The sequence below is a fragment of the Haliaeetus leucocephalus genome, unplaced genomic scaffold, assembly GCF_000737465.1.
Source record: "Haliaeetus leucocephalus isolate CR32 unplaced genomic scaffold, Haliaeetus_leucocephalus-4.0 Scaffold439, whole genome shotgun sequence".
In the NCBI taxonomy this organism is placed as follows: domain Eukaryota; kingdom Metazoa; phylum Chordata; class Aves; order Accipitriformes; family Accipitridae; genus Haliaeetus; species Haliaeetus leucocephalus.
This window is the reverse complement of record NW_010972875.1, coordinates 4,925,764-4,944,097: the sequence shown is the minus strand read 5'-3', so window position 1 is coordinate 4,944,097 and position 18,334 is coordinate 4,925,764. Positions and strand designations below refer to the sequence as shown.

At 40.0% G+C, this 18,334-nt stretch overlaps 1 protein-coding gene across 2 annotated transcripts in view; it reads left to right on the top strand.

Annotated features, from left to right (window-relative positions):
* KCTD8 (potassium channel tetramerization domain containing 8) overlaps positions 1-4,320 on the top strand; it is a 102,959-nt gene extending 98,639 nt beyond the window's left edge. Inside the window, exon 2 of one of the 2 annotated variants that reach the window (XM_010574481.1) lies at positions 3,004-4,320. In XM_010574481.1, the coding sequence (XP_010572783.1) occupies positions 3,004-3,464 (461 nt within the window). In that variant the 3' untranslated portion in view covers positions 3,465-4,320. The remainder of the gene's footprint in view (positions 1-3,003) is intronic. The other variant, XM_010574482.1, reaches the window with a different exon arrangement.
* Positions 4,321-18,334: the final 14,014 nt, after the last annotated feature.

Below are 18,334 nucleotides of genomic sequence, written 5' to 3'. Positions count from 1 at the left end.
TGAGTTTTTTAGTGTTACGTGTGACTTGGCAGTGTTAGGTTAACGGTTAGACTTGATGATCTTAAAGGTCTTTCCCAACCTAAATGATTCTATGTGCATGGTGGAGCAAATACACTTTCTCTGAGTTTTTAAGATCTATTCTGCACTCCTGGAAAGTAAGTAGTTTGAGGCAGACTGAGCTATTTTAAGGTCTTTGGTGTTATTCTGGTAGGGCTGAGAATGTGGAAACAGCATCCCATCACACAATCCCAGCCACAAATGAGTGTGCCAGCATACAGGGCAATAAGGAGATGTTTTCCGAATTAGAGATGTAGCTAAATTTATCTGATAATCCCTAATGTTGAAAATTAAACAAATCACTTTTGAGGATTCTTTCATATGTATTTATAAATTCTTTTTGGGTTCCAGCAGGTGGAAAATATTGTGAGAAAAACCTCCCCTCTAGCAGAACTGTTGCTTCTGTTAATAACACACTACTGAGAAAGAAGTGCAGGAGCATATAAAGAATTCTTTGTGAGGGAGGATTTGTTAATTTTTAAAAGGAGAGGTGTGGGAGAAACCTGTGTTTGAAGTCATTGTGAATTTAGGCAATTCAGTGAAGCATACAGGGCTCAGTGCTGTAAGGAACTGAACCTCAGGGCTGTGATCCAAAAAAGCATTTAAATACCTGCCTATTGTCAGGCTCCTGAATAATCTTGTAGCAGGAAATGGAATTTGTTATATTCTTGAAGGTGTATTTCAGTGCTTTTATGTAATAGATCCTTAGTATGTTGCCAGTTTGAGCCCTTGAGAAGCAAGGAGTACCAATAAGGAAGTAAGTATAAAAATAGACCAGCTAGAAATAATATCTTGATTTATGAAGTTACAGCCAAAAAAAAAAAAAAATGGGCAGGAAAGACAGAGTTGAAGACTACAGGGTGTTGCTAACAGAAAACTGTAGTTTCTTAGTCATAGACTGTGTTGTTAGATTTGAAGGAGCTAAGATTTTAAACTAGATTAGATATTGATGTTAATCATGTTATTGAAAATCAGAGTAACAATACTGAAATCACTATCTGATTAACTACTCAGTTTTATAATCACATGCTGCAAAATCAGAGTAATTCCATAACGCCAGCTGACTCTCGATTTAGCATATTCATATAATGGTTTGAGGTATGAAATGAAATGCCAGATACAACAATAGAAGGAAGGCATGTAAATCTATTTAAGAAGGTGAACTTATTTCTGGAAGAGAAAGAGGAGGAAAATCACTGCAGCCATGTGCTAAATATTTCGGTTGAATATAATGAAGTAGAAAATCATTTGTGTTTTTCACTCTGAATAATGTAAGTACAAGCCCTGATGGATTGTTGTCTCTCCTCTTTGGATCTTGGTTATTCATGGGTTTCTCTAGACAGACTACAGAAATGTGACATAGCATCCTGGGATGCTGGCTAAAACAAAAGAAAAGCAGGTTGTTGAATGCTGTTGTTGTTAGATTACTATTTATTTGCTTCTGTGTTTTGCTTTGTTTTGTTTTCCCCTGTGTCTCATATAAAATACTGCAATCTTCTTAGATTCCTTTGAATCATAGAACTGCAGTCAGAAAGACACTAGAGTGTTCATATTGCTCCTGCATTCTTTGTAATTGTAATTATATTTCTAATTTGTAATACTGAAAAACAGAATGCTAGGTGACTCAAAAATCTTCTTGCAGCTCTGTCCCAGTAACTCAAGGTTGAGCTGTCATACCCTGAGTTTTGGTACTGACAAAGGCAGTTAACTGGTGCTGGTGGTGTTTGGGTAAACTGTAAGGATAATCTAGTTTTTGTAAGATATTTAGATACCTAAACTATTTGGACACTTTCAGGGTTTGTAGCAGACACACAACTGCCACTGAAGCCCCAGTCTACATTTTCATTTAGATGTTTCAACATCTTTGAAATTTTTCTCTTTGGTCTGATCCAATGCCTCTTGAACTCTGTAGATATTTCTGTGAGCTTTAGATAGTGTCTAAATTAAGATCATGATGTTTATATGATGTCAGCATAGCATCATTTCACTTCACAGCTGGAGTTTTGAAATAAGGCTTCAGAAATTAAAATGCTTGCACAGATTTAGTGGCTACCACTTAATTTTCGCATTCATATTCTGCTTAAGACTTCAAAGCAAAAGTGATATCTGGAGAGAATAACAGCCTAGATCTGATTTTTAGGCGTGTGAAGTGCTGAGCAGTGCCTGCTGATAGGCCATCAGGCCGCTCTCCCTGCCATTGCAGAGTGCCTCTTTCCCGATAACTTCATAACCTCCTTTTCCCTGCCAGATTGTGCTGTAAGAGGTGTACAGCTGAATTCTGAGCTGGCACGGAGGCAAGTCTGGGACAATAACTGACACTAAGAAGTTCAGCGAAATCACCACAGGATAAAAAAAAAGGAAAAAAAGCCTAAAGACTCTGTCTGTAGTGAGTGAGCTCTCTGTTGTTCTAGGATTAATACTCCTTTTTTTGTCCAGGGCTTCTGCAGAGTTGACCTCTGCAAAGCATAGTATCAGTAGCCTCTTCTGAAAAGGTGAGTTAAGAGCTTCCAAAAAAAAAATCGAAGCCCTTGGAATATTTTTATTTAGGCAAAGAGTTTGCAAATTGTATGGTAGTATTTTCCTAACGCTACAAAATCTAATTTCTCATAATAAACTTCTTGGGGTGTAATAGCAAGCTAGCTCATTTAAACCTGCCTGCAGGGATTTCCGGTACAGATAATCTGTGAGCATTTTGCACGTTTCCTTACCTGGATTCTTAGCCAGGCAGTGTAGTTATTCTTGCTGTAAACATTTTTAGGAGTGAGAATTTTGAGGACCAGACCTTCAACTTGTGTACCAGTCTGGTATAGCTCTTTTGACTACAAGGAGCTGCCACCAATTTATGCCACCCGAGACCCTGAGTCACGTTTTTCTAAATGCTGTCTGATCAGTTTTCTCTGTAAACCAGTGCTTGCTTAATACTTTTTCTCTCCTGACTTGTACTAGGGCCCCCCCAGCGAACCGTTTCCCCCAAACAAGACCACGAAGAAAGGAAGCACGACAAAGTCTTGGACAAGGGCAGTGAAAGCGGGACTTCCTGTAACGAGTTGTCCACCTCGAGCTGTGACAGCCACTCGGAAGCGAGCACTCCTCAAGAAAATGCCACCAGCACTCAGCCATCCACAGCCCACCAGCCAAATACTCTGACTTTGGATCGTCCGTCTAAGAAGGCCCCAGTGCAGTGGATGCCACCACCAGACAAACGCAGGAACAGTGAACTCTTTCAAACTCTCATTAGCAAGTCCAGAGAAACAAATCTTTCCAAAAAGAAGGTATGTGAGAAGCTGAGTGTTGAGGAAGAAATGAGAAAATGTATCCAAGATTTTAAAAAAATCCACATTCCAGATTATTTTCCAGAGCGCAAACGTCCCTGGCAGTCTGAACTCTTGCAGAAATATGGGTTATAGTAACCAACACTTTCATGACGTATCTCTGGGGCATTTGATGTTTATTAAGTTGCCACTAACTTACTGATGTCCTCCTCCTGGCCAACTCTGCCACCAGAGCTGTTCCTGCTGCTTATTTCTTTCTGTGAACAGTGGATGTTGGGTAGTACATGGTTTCTTTAAAAATATATATAAAAAGATAGACATTTAAAAAATACAAAAGGCATCTCATCTAAACCACCTCATAATAGCAAAGAAAAAAGTGCATGGTCAAGAAAGACGGTTTTCGAACCGTAGTCAGTTGAGCTTCATTATCGTTTTGGAACTTACCGAATAAAAATCTCGATCATCAGTTAATGCCTCGTTTTATGTCACCAATAAAAATGACTCAGACTTGCTATGGATGAAGAGAAACAGGGTTTAAAATTCGATTGAACTGGTTTCAGAACTAATTCCCAATGTTCTTTCAATGTTAATGCAATAAAGCAAATACCTATTTTGCATGAGCACAATGTTACAAATAAATCACACAAGAACAAGAGGTTGTCTGTTGCTTGGAGAATTATTTGTTTGATACCAAGCCTATAAACGTAAAACGTTTAAGGGATTGAATTTACTTTGTTCTGGATCTGTGATTTTTTTGTGTGTACAGTGTTCTGTATGTAAGGATGGTGTAAATATGCCTTATACTGTTTTATTATTGCACCAACAACGTTCCTCTATTAGTGCTTGTCAGGATTATTTCTGTGAAATGCAAACTTATGGCAGATTGTGAAAACTGGTTTGGTGGTCTGAAAGTTTCTGTTATGTTAGTCGCTAAAATTGGAGAAAAATAAAAGAGACTTTAATGTATTTATTAAAAGAACCGTCTGGTAGATTTTCTTGGCTATTGTTATCTCCTCTTTTTTAAAAAAATAGAATCAAGCAAATTGTTACTTTTTGTTGAATGTTTTCATAACTACTCTGCTGACAAAAAAACCAAAACCCCAAACAAAAAACAGGTTTCAAGATGGAGTGAAAAGTATTTAGGGTAGTGGCATTTAATTGGAACCACCATACAGACTTTCCAAGAGGAAGAGAGTTACGCTAAGAAGCAGCGGGGAATGAACTAAAAAACTGAGTGGTTTTACTAACAGAGCAGAAAGCAGTTCCAATCTGACAAGTTCACAAAAATCAGCTTAGAAGTAGAAGATTTAAAATGCCACAGAAGAGTGCGCTACATTTACAAATGAAAAGTTTTCTATGAATAGTCAACTCTATATGACAAACTTATTTTCTCAGCCCAGATACAGGAAAATCAATACCTTTCTCATTACAACACCACCAAGACAACAACTGTGGTTCAGACAGCCATAGCTGGAATGGGTAAGGACTGCTGGAGTTTGCAAAAGAGCTGCTGAGTTCTTACAGACTTGAAATTATTACTGCATGCACACACACAAACATACATATACACCTTCAGAAGGGTTCATCCCCACATGTATTCTGTAGCAGGAACTGTACGACTGTGTCAGAAGAGATGTTTTACATCTGATGGTAATTTTAACTGGTTTAGCTAAAGTAAAGAGGACTTGTGTTGTAATTTTCCAGGGTTATTGCTAATGCCTGTATTACTTTTCAGTCCCCTAACAGGCTACTTTAAGACTGCATACTTTTGATAGTAGTAGCTCAGCAATTTCATTCACTTTTTTTTTTTTTTAAACCTATTTGGACCTAGCTACTCTCCTATTCAGTTAGTCAGCTGGGTCTGACATTTCATCTTTTCACATCTTTATAACTCGAAAGAGCATACCTGGAATAAGTCTGGTCTGAACTATGCAGTCCAGTGTGAAATCATTTGGCTTCTCAGCTCTGCCCTTATGTTCCTTGCTTGCTTCTTTCTCTAGGGTCCAAAAGACCCATTCCTTCTTTTGAAAGATTCTTGCTTCTTAGACATGTTTAGCATTTGCTTTCTCTCTTTTTTTTAATCTTTGGCTTCCTAGTCTTTACCTGATGAAATTTCCAGCTATTTAACCATGACTTACTAACCTCCGGTGGATACAATTCTGGTTTTATTTAGTCTAAAGTTAGACTGTTATTGAGAGCTTTTAAAAATCTCACATGGAGATTTCTTCTAGCCTTTTGAATCTGTCTTCATTGCACTTCTCACACCTTATGCTGTTTTCTGTTACCTTTGTTTAGGCTAAGTTTCCATCTGAGATGATATGTTTTAGGTTCAGACAGCATCCTGAACCTTCCCATTAAACCTTGCCATTGAGTTTGGAGGTTTGTTTTGCCTTTCTAGTTATTCTCAGTACTACAGGCAGTACCTGCCTGAGGTATGTTTAGGTGATTGTTTCACCTGTCCATTCATTTTAATTTGTCCGTATATAGACATTTTTATGAGCTTTTTAATTTTTTTTTTAACATGCTACCTAAAATTTCTCAGAACATTTTTAATTCATTCTTGAGGAGAACAGAATATTGTCTTAATACATATCTTAACACATGAGCAGCGTAAGGTTTTTGATAACCTTAACCACTTTCCATGTGTTCACAAGGCATGTGAGTGATGTGGCAGATAAACTACATTGCTGTTACTTAGCAACCACACCGGCATCTTGAGATGAAGGGTTTGGGGTTTGGAATTGCACAGTGTACACTGTCCTCCTTCTTTCAGAGTGAAAAATTGGGATGTGTTATAGTTGGAGAGAGAGTAGGAGAAAACAACAGCTCCTGTGAATCCTTCGGTCATATTCTCTAATTCCCATCAGCCAGTTACAGCTCCAACCCTATCTATATGGTTATTAATCTACAGTTTTCAGATTCCAGCCTGTAATTAGGGAGAAAGCAAGCTGAGATGTTTGGTGGGAGAGAGGAGCTTGTGGGCGGTTAGATGGCTAAGGCTGGTAGGAAATTCCCAGGTGTTACAAGAGAATTGTGTGTTAGAAGTACATGGGGGGTTTGATTGCTTCCCTTTGTCTTCCGTTTTTCTTACTTTTCTACGATAGCTGCTTTGTCTTTTTCCATTTCAGTCGTCTTTTTCTCTTTTTTTCCTGTTACACACAGGAATAGTCTACTGTGGAAATCTGTGCCTTTTATTGGACTTCAGTGGAGGTGGTCAGTATGTTAAAATTCTACTCCATATGAAGGTTATGGTTTTAAAACATAATGTTTTTCTGGAAGGGAAAGAAGGATCAAAAGACTGACATTTCTTAATCTTAAATTTTAAAAGGAATGTAAATAATAAATAAAGTTTTTATTTTTCTTCAATATTTCAATTACGATTTTTATATTAATTTCAAGTTTTATAGGGTTATGTTTTACAGTTATAATTATGACATATTTAGTTTAGTGTCATTAAAGACCAAGTAGCTTTTAGTCAGCAGTTGCTGTTATAAATTGTAATTGATAATTGTTTTCATAAAATATATTTTAAAAAAATTTGAAAAGATAAAATACAAAGAAGAAATATAACATGTAAATGAAGCATATTTCTGGAAGGAAAGTAATTCCCATTAAAAAAAAATGAATTATTTCTTTTTCAGAATGTTTTTCTAAATCCACACAATCCCTTAAATCATGGTCACATTGGGAATTCAACATGGAATACATATCCCTTTATGTTTTTCAGCCAAGTTTAATTCTTAATTTTTAATGTGTTCAGCAATATAGAAAGCTATATTCTAGATTATTTTTAAAGATTTGGTGCCGATAAAAATAAAACAAATCTTCCTTCACAAGTAGTCTCCCAGTTAAGCTGTTATTTCACAAGAGTTATCATTGCTCATGTTTATTCACTATAAAAGTTAATTTTAAGACCTCGTAATGGATGTTATGTTTGCCAGTTTTTATATACTTTATTGTTCTAACTGAACAGATGGGGACTAGAGATACAGTTTTGCCATACAATGATGTTTACACCTTTAAAATATGCGAACAAAGATCAGAATTATATGGTGGACTAATTAGTCTATTGCTGAAGGAATATTTCTGAGCCCTTCTTCCGCTAACAAAAGTTACAAGTCTTAGAATAATTGAAATTAATTTTGAAATAGAATTTTAGAATTCGCTTTGATTCACTTTGAATAAATTTTTCAAATGCTAAATTGTATAAAAAGCATCATTTTGTGGCCTTCTTTTAAAAAAAAAGTGCTATGCAAAATCATTTGACTTGCTAATGCTGTCTTTGTTCAAGTAATGATATTCAAAAATATACTTCCTCCTGGAGGTGGAAAACCCAATTTAGTATACTTAGTAATGAGAGGGCAATGTTGGGTTCCCTCTATGAGTGACTCATGTCCTGAACCAAGCTTTTTGGGATGCTCAGAAATTCTTGAGAAACCTCTAGCTTTTTGCAGGATGACACCACTGGTATGGCTCACCTCAAAAATAGGATTCACACATTACTTCAGCTTACATATTGTAGGCCATCAAGTAGTTTCTTCTTTTCCAGGATCTGTTATCTAGAAGTAATTTTCAACCTGTTTCATGTTTTCCGCTCTACCCCTCTCTTTTCCATTGTTACTATGGACATTCATACAATCACTTTTATTTAAGAGTTTATCTGTGCCTTGCTTGAAGACACATGTCCAAATTCAGAAGGGACTACTGTAGTGTTCACACTGGAAAATGATGGGGGAAGCTGGGCACACTGGGAATGTTACTGGTTTGAATAACCTTTAGCACTGCTGGCAAGAGGACGCCATAAAGCACAAGCTGGAAGGCAAAATCACGTCGCCCTACAGCTCATGCTCTCTTTCAGACTGTCAGGCACCAGCTACCTTTGGCGGAGTCCAGTCATCCAACGAAGCGAGCCATAAAGACATTATTCACTGATAAATGAGCTGCTGATGCTGTCAGCATCCAGGTTGCCATCCACGCCTGCTGTGCATGGTATTGCAGCTAAATCTGTAATCCCAGTTCAGATGTGGTAATGCTGGGTTGCACGAGGCTGGTGCAGGTAAGAGCTGTAAGAGCTACTACTCACACAGCATGTCCGTTCATGGAGAGATACTATTTATGGCAGGCTGCTGTAGTGGATACCTGCCTTCACAGAGGTACACCCTGCATCACTGTATCTGAACTGGGACCGTTGTTTTATTCTGCTGGATCACCACTGTTTACACAGAAAGCAGCTGTCCTGTGGGACCAAATCCTGGTGTCCTTACATGTAGATGCCCAGCAGAAGATGCAGATCTGTGCTGCTGTAACACACTGTTCCGTCTTTGAAACCAGGCTCGTGACAGTGTGAAATGGGGTGCTGAGAAAACAGAGTACAAATGGTGCCCAGAAGAGAAACTCAGCACTGACTGTGGTCCCATCTGTTTGGAGCCTGGCACCCTGGCAATCCTCAGCTGCAGGCATTAGATTGTGTAAGACACATTGGGGAGCAGCACAAATGGAGTGAGTGCAGTTAATGAAGAATATAAAAGAATAAATATTTGGGAATTTTCTCCTCCCCTAAGGGTTCCTCCTCTTCTTGCTGGGCCATCTCTTCTCCTCAGATAATAAGAAAGGAAAAGGGATTGTGAAAAACAATAATAGAGCAGATGGAGGTAGTGGAAATTTCTGTGTCTTTCTGTTGTATTGCCTTTTAAAATTCCTCTATTTCTTCCCAATGTTACTTTATGTTCCTTTATATACAGGAAAAGGGAACACAGAAATAGCTTGATGGGATTAGTTCTGAGATCCTGGATCATATAATCTTTCATACACATAGTAGTTGAAGTTCTAGTATTAAGCATGCTAAGTGTTTCAATTACAATGCAGTGTAATTTTTAGCAAGAAGTCACTCAAGAACAGATGATTACCAGAAAGAAGAAGTAAATTAAATTAACATAAAAGGAGGGGAGATCACAAATAGGCAATAAATAATCTTTCCAGATTCTGAAGCAATACTTAATGCTGAAATATTATCACTTTATCTACTATCTGCTTAACATCCATGCAATTCATTAATTTAATATTGGTCAATTCATAATGTGCCCAAAGCTTAGATTCCTCATGATAGATTTCTGAAAGATTGTTTTCTTCATAAATGTATACTGTACATCTTAAATGTAAATTTTGACAGCAGGCAACACCTGATGGAATACTTCTCATCCCTACTGGATTGCTAGTTTGGCCTAGGATGAAGTGTGGACACCATCAATCAATGACCCTAAAAAGCTTTTATTCTGTTTCTCTTCCTATTTAGGTGAATTTTATGTTCCATGTGGTGTCATTTTTCTGTGGACGGTAGCATTAGATTCAATGCAGCACAAAACAGTCACTGACACTTTGGCCCTCAATTGTTCTGATTTATACCTACCCTTGATTTAAATTACATTAGTAAGCTTCTGACATCAGCAGATGAGATGACTGCTGAGTGATTGAACACCTGCCATACAGTCGAGAAACGAGTTTAGAGAAGATAGGGTTAAAGGAGTCCTCTGTGCCACTGTGGATTTGGAGGCATCCCAAAGGGTTAGAAGCCCCAGCCCCTCCAGGACATGACATGTGGTGCTTCCATCTCTGGACAGGGAGGGACAGGGAGCCCTCGCGTACCCTTCCCCAAGGGAAAGCTTGGTTTCACCATCTCGCAGAACTAAGCCTAGTCTTTGAGAAAAAGCAGTTGCTTTTTCAACAGGTTTTATGATGCTAGACCCGAATGTCCTCGTGGAAAAATTAAGCAGTGCCCTCTTGGTCCCTGAAGAGAAAGTAGGCTTGGCTTCTATTTTTGTGACTACAGTCACTAAATTTATGTGAATAATTACCTGGAACTTCCCTGGCAAGTGCAGGTCTGTCTTTTCAAACATGTCTTCTTACTCTCCTTGAACTTCTTCCAACTGTTCAATACTCTTTTGGAAAAGATACCCGCAAATGCACATATTCTAGTTTTGGTCAGTAATGGAAGGACAGAGGTAGAAAAAAAGGTTATTCCCTTCCTGTACTGTGATGGGATGTTTCCATACATAGAATTCATTATTGCATGCTCTTTTTTACTGCCTCCTTATATTGCAAAGTTATGTCACTTTTCTTGACTTTTTTTTTTTTCCTCCTTTTTTTTAACATTTCTTTCTCCTGGTTACTTGAGCCCTCTGGAAATACACAGCATAGACTTTCAGTTATTTCTAACCAGACCACTTTCTTCAAGGGTTCAGTCACATTTTACCTTTCTCTATGTTTCTAATTACTTATGAGTCTTTCCTTTCTTTCTTTTTTAACTGAATTTCATGAACATCCCACTTACTTTATCTTAGATAATTAGAGAAGATGGCAAATAAAACATATGAGAGAGATTTTCAAAGAGAGAGCCCCAATTCCCTGTGGCATTTACTGAGACTTGGGCACGTAACTTTTTTTTTCCCTGTCTCTGAAAAACTCATGTTATCTCTGCAGTGATCTCTATGCCCTTCCCCTCATCTCAATAGGACTTGTCAATCATTTTTAACTGCAGCTTCCCACTTCCACGCCAAGTCAATTTGAATTAATTTTACAAGTGAGGTTTCTTGAAATTGAAATCAGGAATCATTAGACTATCCCATTCCCTTCATCCCCTAATTCTGTAGTGCTTACTGAAAGGAATAATCAAGTTTGTCTGACAAGAGCTATGTTTTAATACTCCTTGTGAGTCTGTCTCGTTCTCACACTGTGGTAAACAGCAATTGCCTGAGCCAGCCTGTGACAGGCAACTCAGCAGGAGGCGAGCAATGGTGCTGCTCTGTGGGGTACAGAAATGAGAAGGACTCTTACGCATACAAGCTTCCAATAAATTAGCTGTACATCAGTGTTTCTGAAAATCTACAGAAGGCTTCTGTGTCCCTCCTGTAAGTCTCTGTCTTCACACAGAGTGAAGCTGCCATGAAGGGGAATGGAGGGGAAAAAAAAGGCAAGAACAGGACAAAAAGATTCTCCATGGCTTTGATAGTGATTCGAGTGGTTTTCTCCAGTCTCCTAGTACCTGGGGAACAGTGAGATCTTTATGTGCTTTAAATTAATCTTGCCCACATGATTATCTTGAATGTCTGCTGATGGACATCCTGTGGTCTGGGGCTCCCAGCTTACTGAAAAGTTCCTAGCTGGTGCTCAGGAGCTAAGACCGTGCTTGACTTTGTAGCAGCCATCACGGGCCTCACCTCCCAAACACCATCAATATCCAACCTTAGAAAACACAGATGTAATTTCATAGATCATGCCTTAACAATGGTGCAAGTGCAATACAGTAGTCCTAGGAATTGTGGTTTTGGATGTGTGCCACATCCCATCATGATCTTGACTTCAGAAGATCTCAGCAAAAATGCAATATTATGCAGGACTTATGTCCAGAATTATCATATCTTATTTCTACTGTAACTATTAAGGGATTGTTTTCAGCTGGTAAGATACCCAGCTTTTAAGCTGTACACGTGCTTATGCGATTATCTGGTTGATGCTTCCTCCCGGTTCTGAAGATGTGTTATTTCGTTTTTGTCTTCCCTGCTGGTGTCTCAGTCACCCAAGGACATTCAGTAAGAATGATTATTGATGCAGTAGGCGTGTGATGATTTACTTAATATCCCAGAATGCCTATCATAATTCATTTTTTATTTATTTTGCATGAGATGAATGGTTAGTGCTTTCCAGTTAAGCATAAAGACTTGTATCCTGCCCCAAGACAACTGAAAATGAAAAAACAAGAACTGGGACCATTGAAATGAATGCAACATAAAAGCAAAGAGATTGGTTGTTCTCTGTAATTTCTATTAGTATTTCTTAGAATGGTTCTGTTTAACCTTTATTACAGTATGAGGTAAGATCACAATCTCTTCATACTCTTGTTTTCAAATCAATGAAACTCCTTGTGAGTTAAATCAAGTCATGTCCAGACCATGCTTTTCTGCACCAAATCTTCCTAATTACCTATCTTCCTCTTTGACACTTCCACATTTTTAAGACTTCTTAAATTACTTTGCTCTATTGTTTGCTCATCAACTGTGTGATCAACTAACTTAGAAATCATATCATGCGAATGCAAACAGAGGAAAAAAGCACTTACGTACAGTCAATTCCCGTATGGAACATTCTGGTTGGTGCGTGATCCCTGAGAAGTTTTGTCATGTGTCACTAAGCAGGAAAGCTCCTGAATGGATAAGGATGTTTTTTTATATGCTCCAGTCCTGCAGCTTAGTGTTTAAGCAAGACCTTATGTTTGGGCAAAGGTCTGTTAGTATGAATGGGTTTCTTGCCCATGGGTATCCAATTGCAGGATTAATGCTTAAAATTGAGTCCTTAAGCTTCCCATCTCTTTAAGTCCTAGCAGTGCAGAGCAATACTCTAATGTAGCTGGTAGCCATGAGATCTTACCTCATGGAAGAGTGATAGCTGGAAAAGCATCATGTTCCTCAGAAAGTCTGGTTAAACAATTAACAAAAAAAGAACATTTAAGAGTTTTGCATGCTTACTTGTAAGAATGGAGACCCAGGCCTTTCCAGAGACTCAAGTAAGGGTCTCTCCAGCTTAATGCCACACAGCTGAATTCTCCATCCACCAGGCAGAAGTACTGGGGTAGGTGGCTGGAGGACACTTTTCTGCTCACTGACTACATAGGACATTCCACCCAAAGTTCCTCAAAGGCAACTCTGAAAAGGGGCTGCTCAGCCTCTGTAGAAGTCACTTGTCTGAAACAATTTGATGGCCCATCACTGCCTTGAACTGTTGCAACGCTTAACATTTTCAAGCCCACTTATATTACCCAAGTGCAATGCTGAATGGTAGAGAAGGTGTATTCTCCTCCTTGCAGAATCACCCTTTCTCTGCCTTCTGTGCTCTGCTGTTTTGTATACAATCCAGGTGGGAAAACAAGCTGCTTTTTTTGAAATTTTTTTGAGAGAGACCTATTTATTTCTGGCAGTGGGGATATTTTCCGGCAGTGGCATAGTGTATTCTCTTTAAGCCATCATCAGCAAATTCCTATTTTTCAGGCTCTAACTCCTGGACTGCACAGCAGAGACATGTAACTAAAAGCATTGCTCCCACCTGGGATTCTCAGTTTATTGGACACTGCTAGAGGAGAGAGAATGACTACTGCTACTGTCCCTACCACAGGAGAAAGTAGTTATAGCCTCATCCTCCTTCTCAGTCTCCAATGTCTTGTATGGCTGAATGATGCCAACTGCATAGTCTGCGGATTCAGCATGGAATTTGGGTTGTTTTGTTTATTGGTTTGTGGTTTTTTCCCCTCTGTAAGCTTTCTTCTAGAGACACCAGCTGCAAATCTGGGCCAGCAGCCAACCTTGTCTCTCCTTGAATAAAAATAAGACAGAGCTAGTGGGAAGTGCAGAGAGGGCAGCAGAAGATCAGACAGCCGCTTGTACAAAACACATGACACTCGCCCAAGATGCAGCGAGCTGCTGAAGTGCTGCCCCGCACAAGGACTCTTAAACAAAGTCCGTATAGACAGATGCGTTGGCCCCTCGCCGAGCAGAGCCCAGGTGGTGATGGCGATGATCCGATCTCAGCTTCTCCTGAACTTGCCGGGCGAAGAGCTGCAGAGGAGAGGGCTTACAGCCCCCTGCACCAGCCGGGCCTGCGCCCCCCCTGCTCCACCATGACACCCAGGTGGGGAAGTGGGCACGGAGGGTCCTGGAGGGAGCAGGAGCAGGTGTGGTGTGCTCAGCGAGCCTGATTTTCCTAGGCTGGGGTGGGAATCATCAATGGATTTGCTGGGGGGGAAGCAGCAGCACCTTTGTGCTGTTTGGGTCATGAGACAGGGCTTGAGACTGGAGTCAAGGCCACGATAATCAGCAGCAACTGCTCAGCAGGTGGATGATGAAGGCGGAATGGGAAACAAAGTACAATTTCTTCCCTCTCCTTCGCAAGCCACAGGGTAGAAACATGCCTTCAGAAGGAAACTAAATTCAGTAGTGGGGAAATGAAGAGAGGCATTTTCATGTTTTGCCAAACTTGCCCGGCCCCGAAAACTTTCTCTCTGATTAATCCACCCTTTCACTGAATTGATAATGGTCTCCCAGCACAGACCTTCCCTTCCCCCTCCTTCCCCATCCGCTCACGGTGCTTTCTTCACCAGCTGCCTTTCGATCAATTGCATCGCAGCAGTGCTGCATATCGGACACGGATCTGTGATGGGGAATGACTGCTCAGCTACAGCATCACTAACTGAGCCATCCCCGACAGCATCACAGGTGTGTCCCTCACCTCATTAAAAAAAAATTAGGATTTTCAGGGAAATCTGGAGCAGCAAAGGGGTTCCGGGAGGTGGCAGATGCAGCTGTCCAGATGTTCTGCTGGATGAGCTTGAGACTGTTCCCGGGTACAAGCCCTGGGGTGTAACCATTTGGTGTGTACTCAGGTTGCAGGCATTTGGGTAGTTAGGTGATGATGGATGGGCAGATACCTGGAGGTCTGGGCAACAGATGAGTTCCAGTTTAGCAAATGTCTGGGATGCCTGGATTGTAAGCGGAGCTGCCAATCTGCCTCTCTATGAACCCCCCTCCACGGGCTGACGTCCCAGCCTCTGTCCATCCCCATCCCCAGGGAGCTGCACACTGCCCGGGGCTGAGGCTGCCCCGGCTGCCCTGCTCCCTGGCTGGGGCGGTAGCACCTGACAATGTGTACGGATACAGGAGCTGTTCAACTAGATATATTCTTAGGAAGAAAAATAAGAATGGAATACTAAAGTAGTAAAAAAAAAAAAAAAGAATCGTCACAAAAATTCAGGAACGGCAACAATGCTTCTGTCGTATCACAATTGTGGTTGATTAAAAGTAATCACTTTCCTGTAATTTTTCTGTATTTTTCAAGTCAAGGAATAGAAGCTGTGCGAATACCTGCCTTGGACAGTTCTGCTCACTGCTCATTTCCCCTTCCTTGCATTGGAAACAGCTCATAATAATTTCATTCAGGACAAAAAGGTTATGTGCTTAAACTAATACAGGACAGGAATGAAGCTGTAACTCCGTGTATTGGAAGCAATCACCCACAAAATATAGCCCTTCTTCCAGAATAGTAGAGTCCAGAGAATGATGAAATGTCAGCATGCTTCTGGAAATACCTGTTTGTCAGAGAAACAAAAAAAATAACCCCATTTTCTTTCCCCCATCTTCAATTTATGTAACTGCTAAGACTGGCTTTTAAAAACAATGGAGCTCATAGAAGAAAAAAATACTAACCTTAAGAAGTCTTATCAACAGGAAGAGAGTCAGGCATGTCCCTAGGGATACTGAGAAAAGATCTCTCCCTATTCTCATATATGAACACTGTATCAAACAAAAAAATGGGGTGTATACACATAACGGGTTCTAAATCCTAGAACTAGCATTTGTCATTCATTGCCTATTTGCCTCTCTACTCACAAAATCTTAGATCTTTGCTTATTTAGACACTGTCAAAATAACTGTCCATTATATCAGTAGAGAGAGGCCTTCAAAACTGGAGACAAAGCATCTTACACACCTATTAGACCTCCTTTACCATCATTTCTTGTGAAGAGCCCTAGTGAAAATGAGAATCTGGCATATTCCTTTTCATAAACACTGTCATTTATTAGCAGGTTAAGATAGGAGAAGAAGAGTCCTTTTGATGCACAGCATAGAAGATAATTAATTAGAGTTGTAATTCAGCAGAAAAGTGTTAAATTTAAACTTCAGAAGAATTATAAAACTTAATGAATTGACCTGGAATGTGCTGAAATTTCTAGCACCTTATTTAATTGCCCTAAATTAAATGACCTAAAATCATGATCGGACAGTAAAAAATTGAATTGGTTGACCTGACCTGTGAGCAGACAGTAAATAACAAGCTGAGGAGGGATTGATAACAAATGTATATTCTGAGAGGAAGAGAATGCATCTCTATAGGAATATACAAATCATTTATATAATAATTCCTGGCCCATGAAAGTTACTATTTTAAATCTGTTTCCAGTCATTTCTAGGAAGACCCAAAGGCTTCAGCAGGGGAACTTCAAATATTATTTTGAATGAAGGCGTTCCCGACATAAGCATTTAAAGCAGGAGATGCCGAATGTGCAGTTTCTTTCTGCTGCTCTGTTTCCTACCTCGCTTAGCTCTTGTCTCCTGTGTGCTGTGAGTGCCCCGCAAGCAGCCTGTCAGCTGTCGCAGATATCTGAATCAGGGACTGATGAACATGCTCTATATACAGTATCTGTGCTTTTCAGATTTTAATACGTTTCCTAGATATTTAGCAGAGTTCCCTAACCCTTACGCTACACCTATAGAATTAGCAAAAATGGCAGGAACATTTAGCTTAATGGACTATGAAGCTGGTGCAGCTGAACCTGAGGGCACACGCAGAAGTCTCACACATTGTTCTTGAAAAAAAAAGTTCCTAAATAAAAAAAAGTTTATTAAAACAGAACCACAAACATAGAAATAAAAAAAGAGGTTCTGCAGTTGACCTTTGAGGAGCCCAACTTCACTCTCCATTTACATGACTATAAACTCTGACTGATGCCACCGTGCAACAGAAGAGAATTTGGGCCGGTGTGTAAGTACCGTGGCAGACTTAAGCATTCCATATGTTTGTTTATTTTACCAATTCCTCCCCCACATATGACTAACGCATGATATTCAGGCCTTCCAGGAGATGAAAAGAACTGCATCCACAGCATTCCCTGTGGGTGCCATTCACAATGGATCTAACACAACAGATTGATTTAAACACTGCCCTCCCCACGCAGGGTGTCCTGTAGCCAGCCATGACCCATGCTGGGAAGGTTCACAACCCTTTGCCACCTGAAACATTACAGGATATTTACTGAAATCATTTTCATCAGCTAAGTGTCTGTTTCCTCGCACTGATCGAAAGTAAGCCTACTGCTCCCCAAATGCCAACATTTTCCCTTTTCATTGCCTTTCTCACTCTGCTGAAATCGTGACATGTGTTCACCACAGCAGTGGGTGCTGCCAAATGGCATAAGATCACTGGAGCTACAGGAATAAAACTATGCAAATCTAAGGGATTGCAAAAGCTACTCAGAGGCTCAGGTGGCTTTATTCAATAAAAGCTAAAGCAAAGAGGCCCTGCAGTGCTGCTTGGTAGGAACCTGTGCATCCTAAGGCAAAAATACTGCGAACACTGTGAGTCAGCACTGAGGTTCTGGGCAAGTTTCAGTGTTTGTCAGAATCAGAAAGTCATCCACCTAATTAAGGATTGATTTTAAACTTATACTTCCCCTTCATTATTATGCACTGCAAGAGAGTACTACAAACATTAGTATCCCATTATTGGTTCGTAATGTGGTGCCATTACTCTGTCCCAGCTCAAATTACCACTGTAATGGCTACTGGCTTCCAATAACCTACCCCAATGTGAGATTCCACAAGGGAGACACAGTTTATGTGAGGCACCACTATAAATGTCTCATAATATGCATAAAAGACCAAATTGCGCATAAAAGATTGAACATCTTCTGAATGCAAAGCCTCTGCGCTCTCTGCAACAGATGTTTTCTTTCATGCTGCCCTGAAAGGATATATCTTGGGGATTGTTTTGATGCAAATATATATCATTGTCTCTATAAACATTTGTCGGTGCCACTTGTGGCATCTACTTCCCTTCTACTTTCCCATTGACTTCTCCCTCTTCTTAGTTTAGACTGGGATGCGAATATGTGAAATAATGTAGGACTCACCCTTCAGAGTGGAAAGACATGCAGGTGTCATCCTCTACGGAGCTTCTCCCCGCTCTCCTGTCACGCTGTTGATCAGTGTGATTTCAGTTACCTGTACTGTAATTAAATTTGGTTCCCGTTGCCCACAATTTCTTGTCTGTCTCACTGCCACATATTGGAGTTCCCTCCTGTTCTGTGCTCACATCAGTCCTTACAACAGATGTGCTCTGCTAAATAAACACCACACATACTCTGTTCCCCATCCAGCCCCTCTAAAGTTATCATTATTTATTTATTT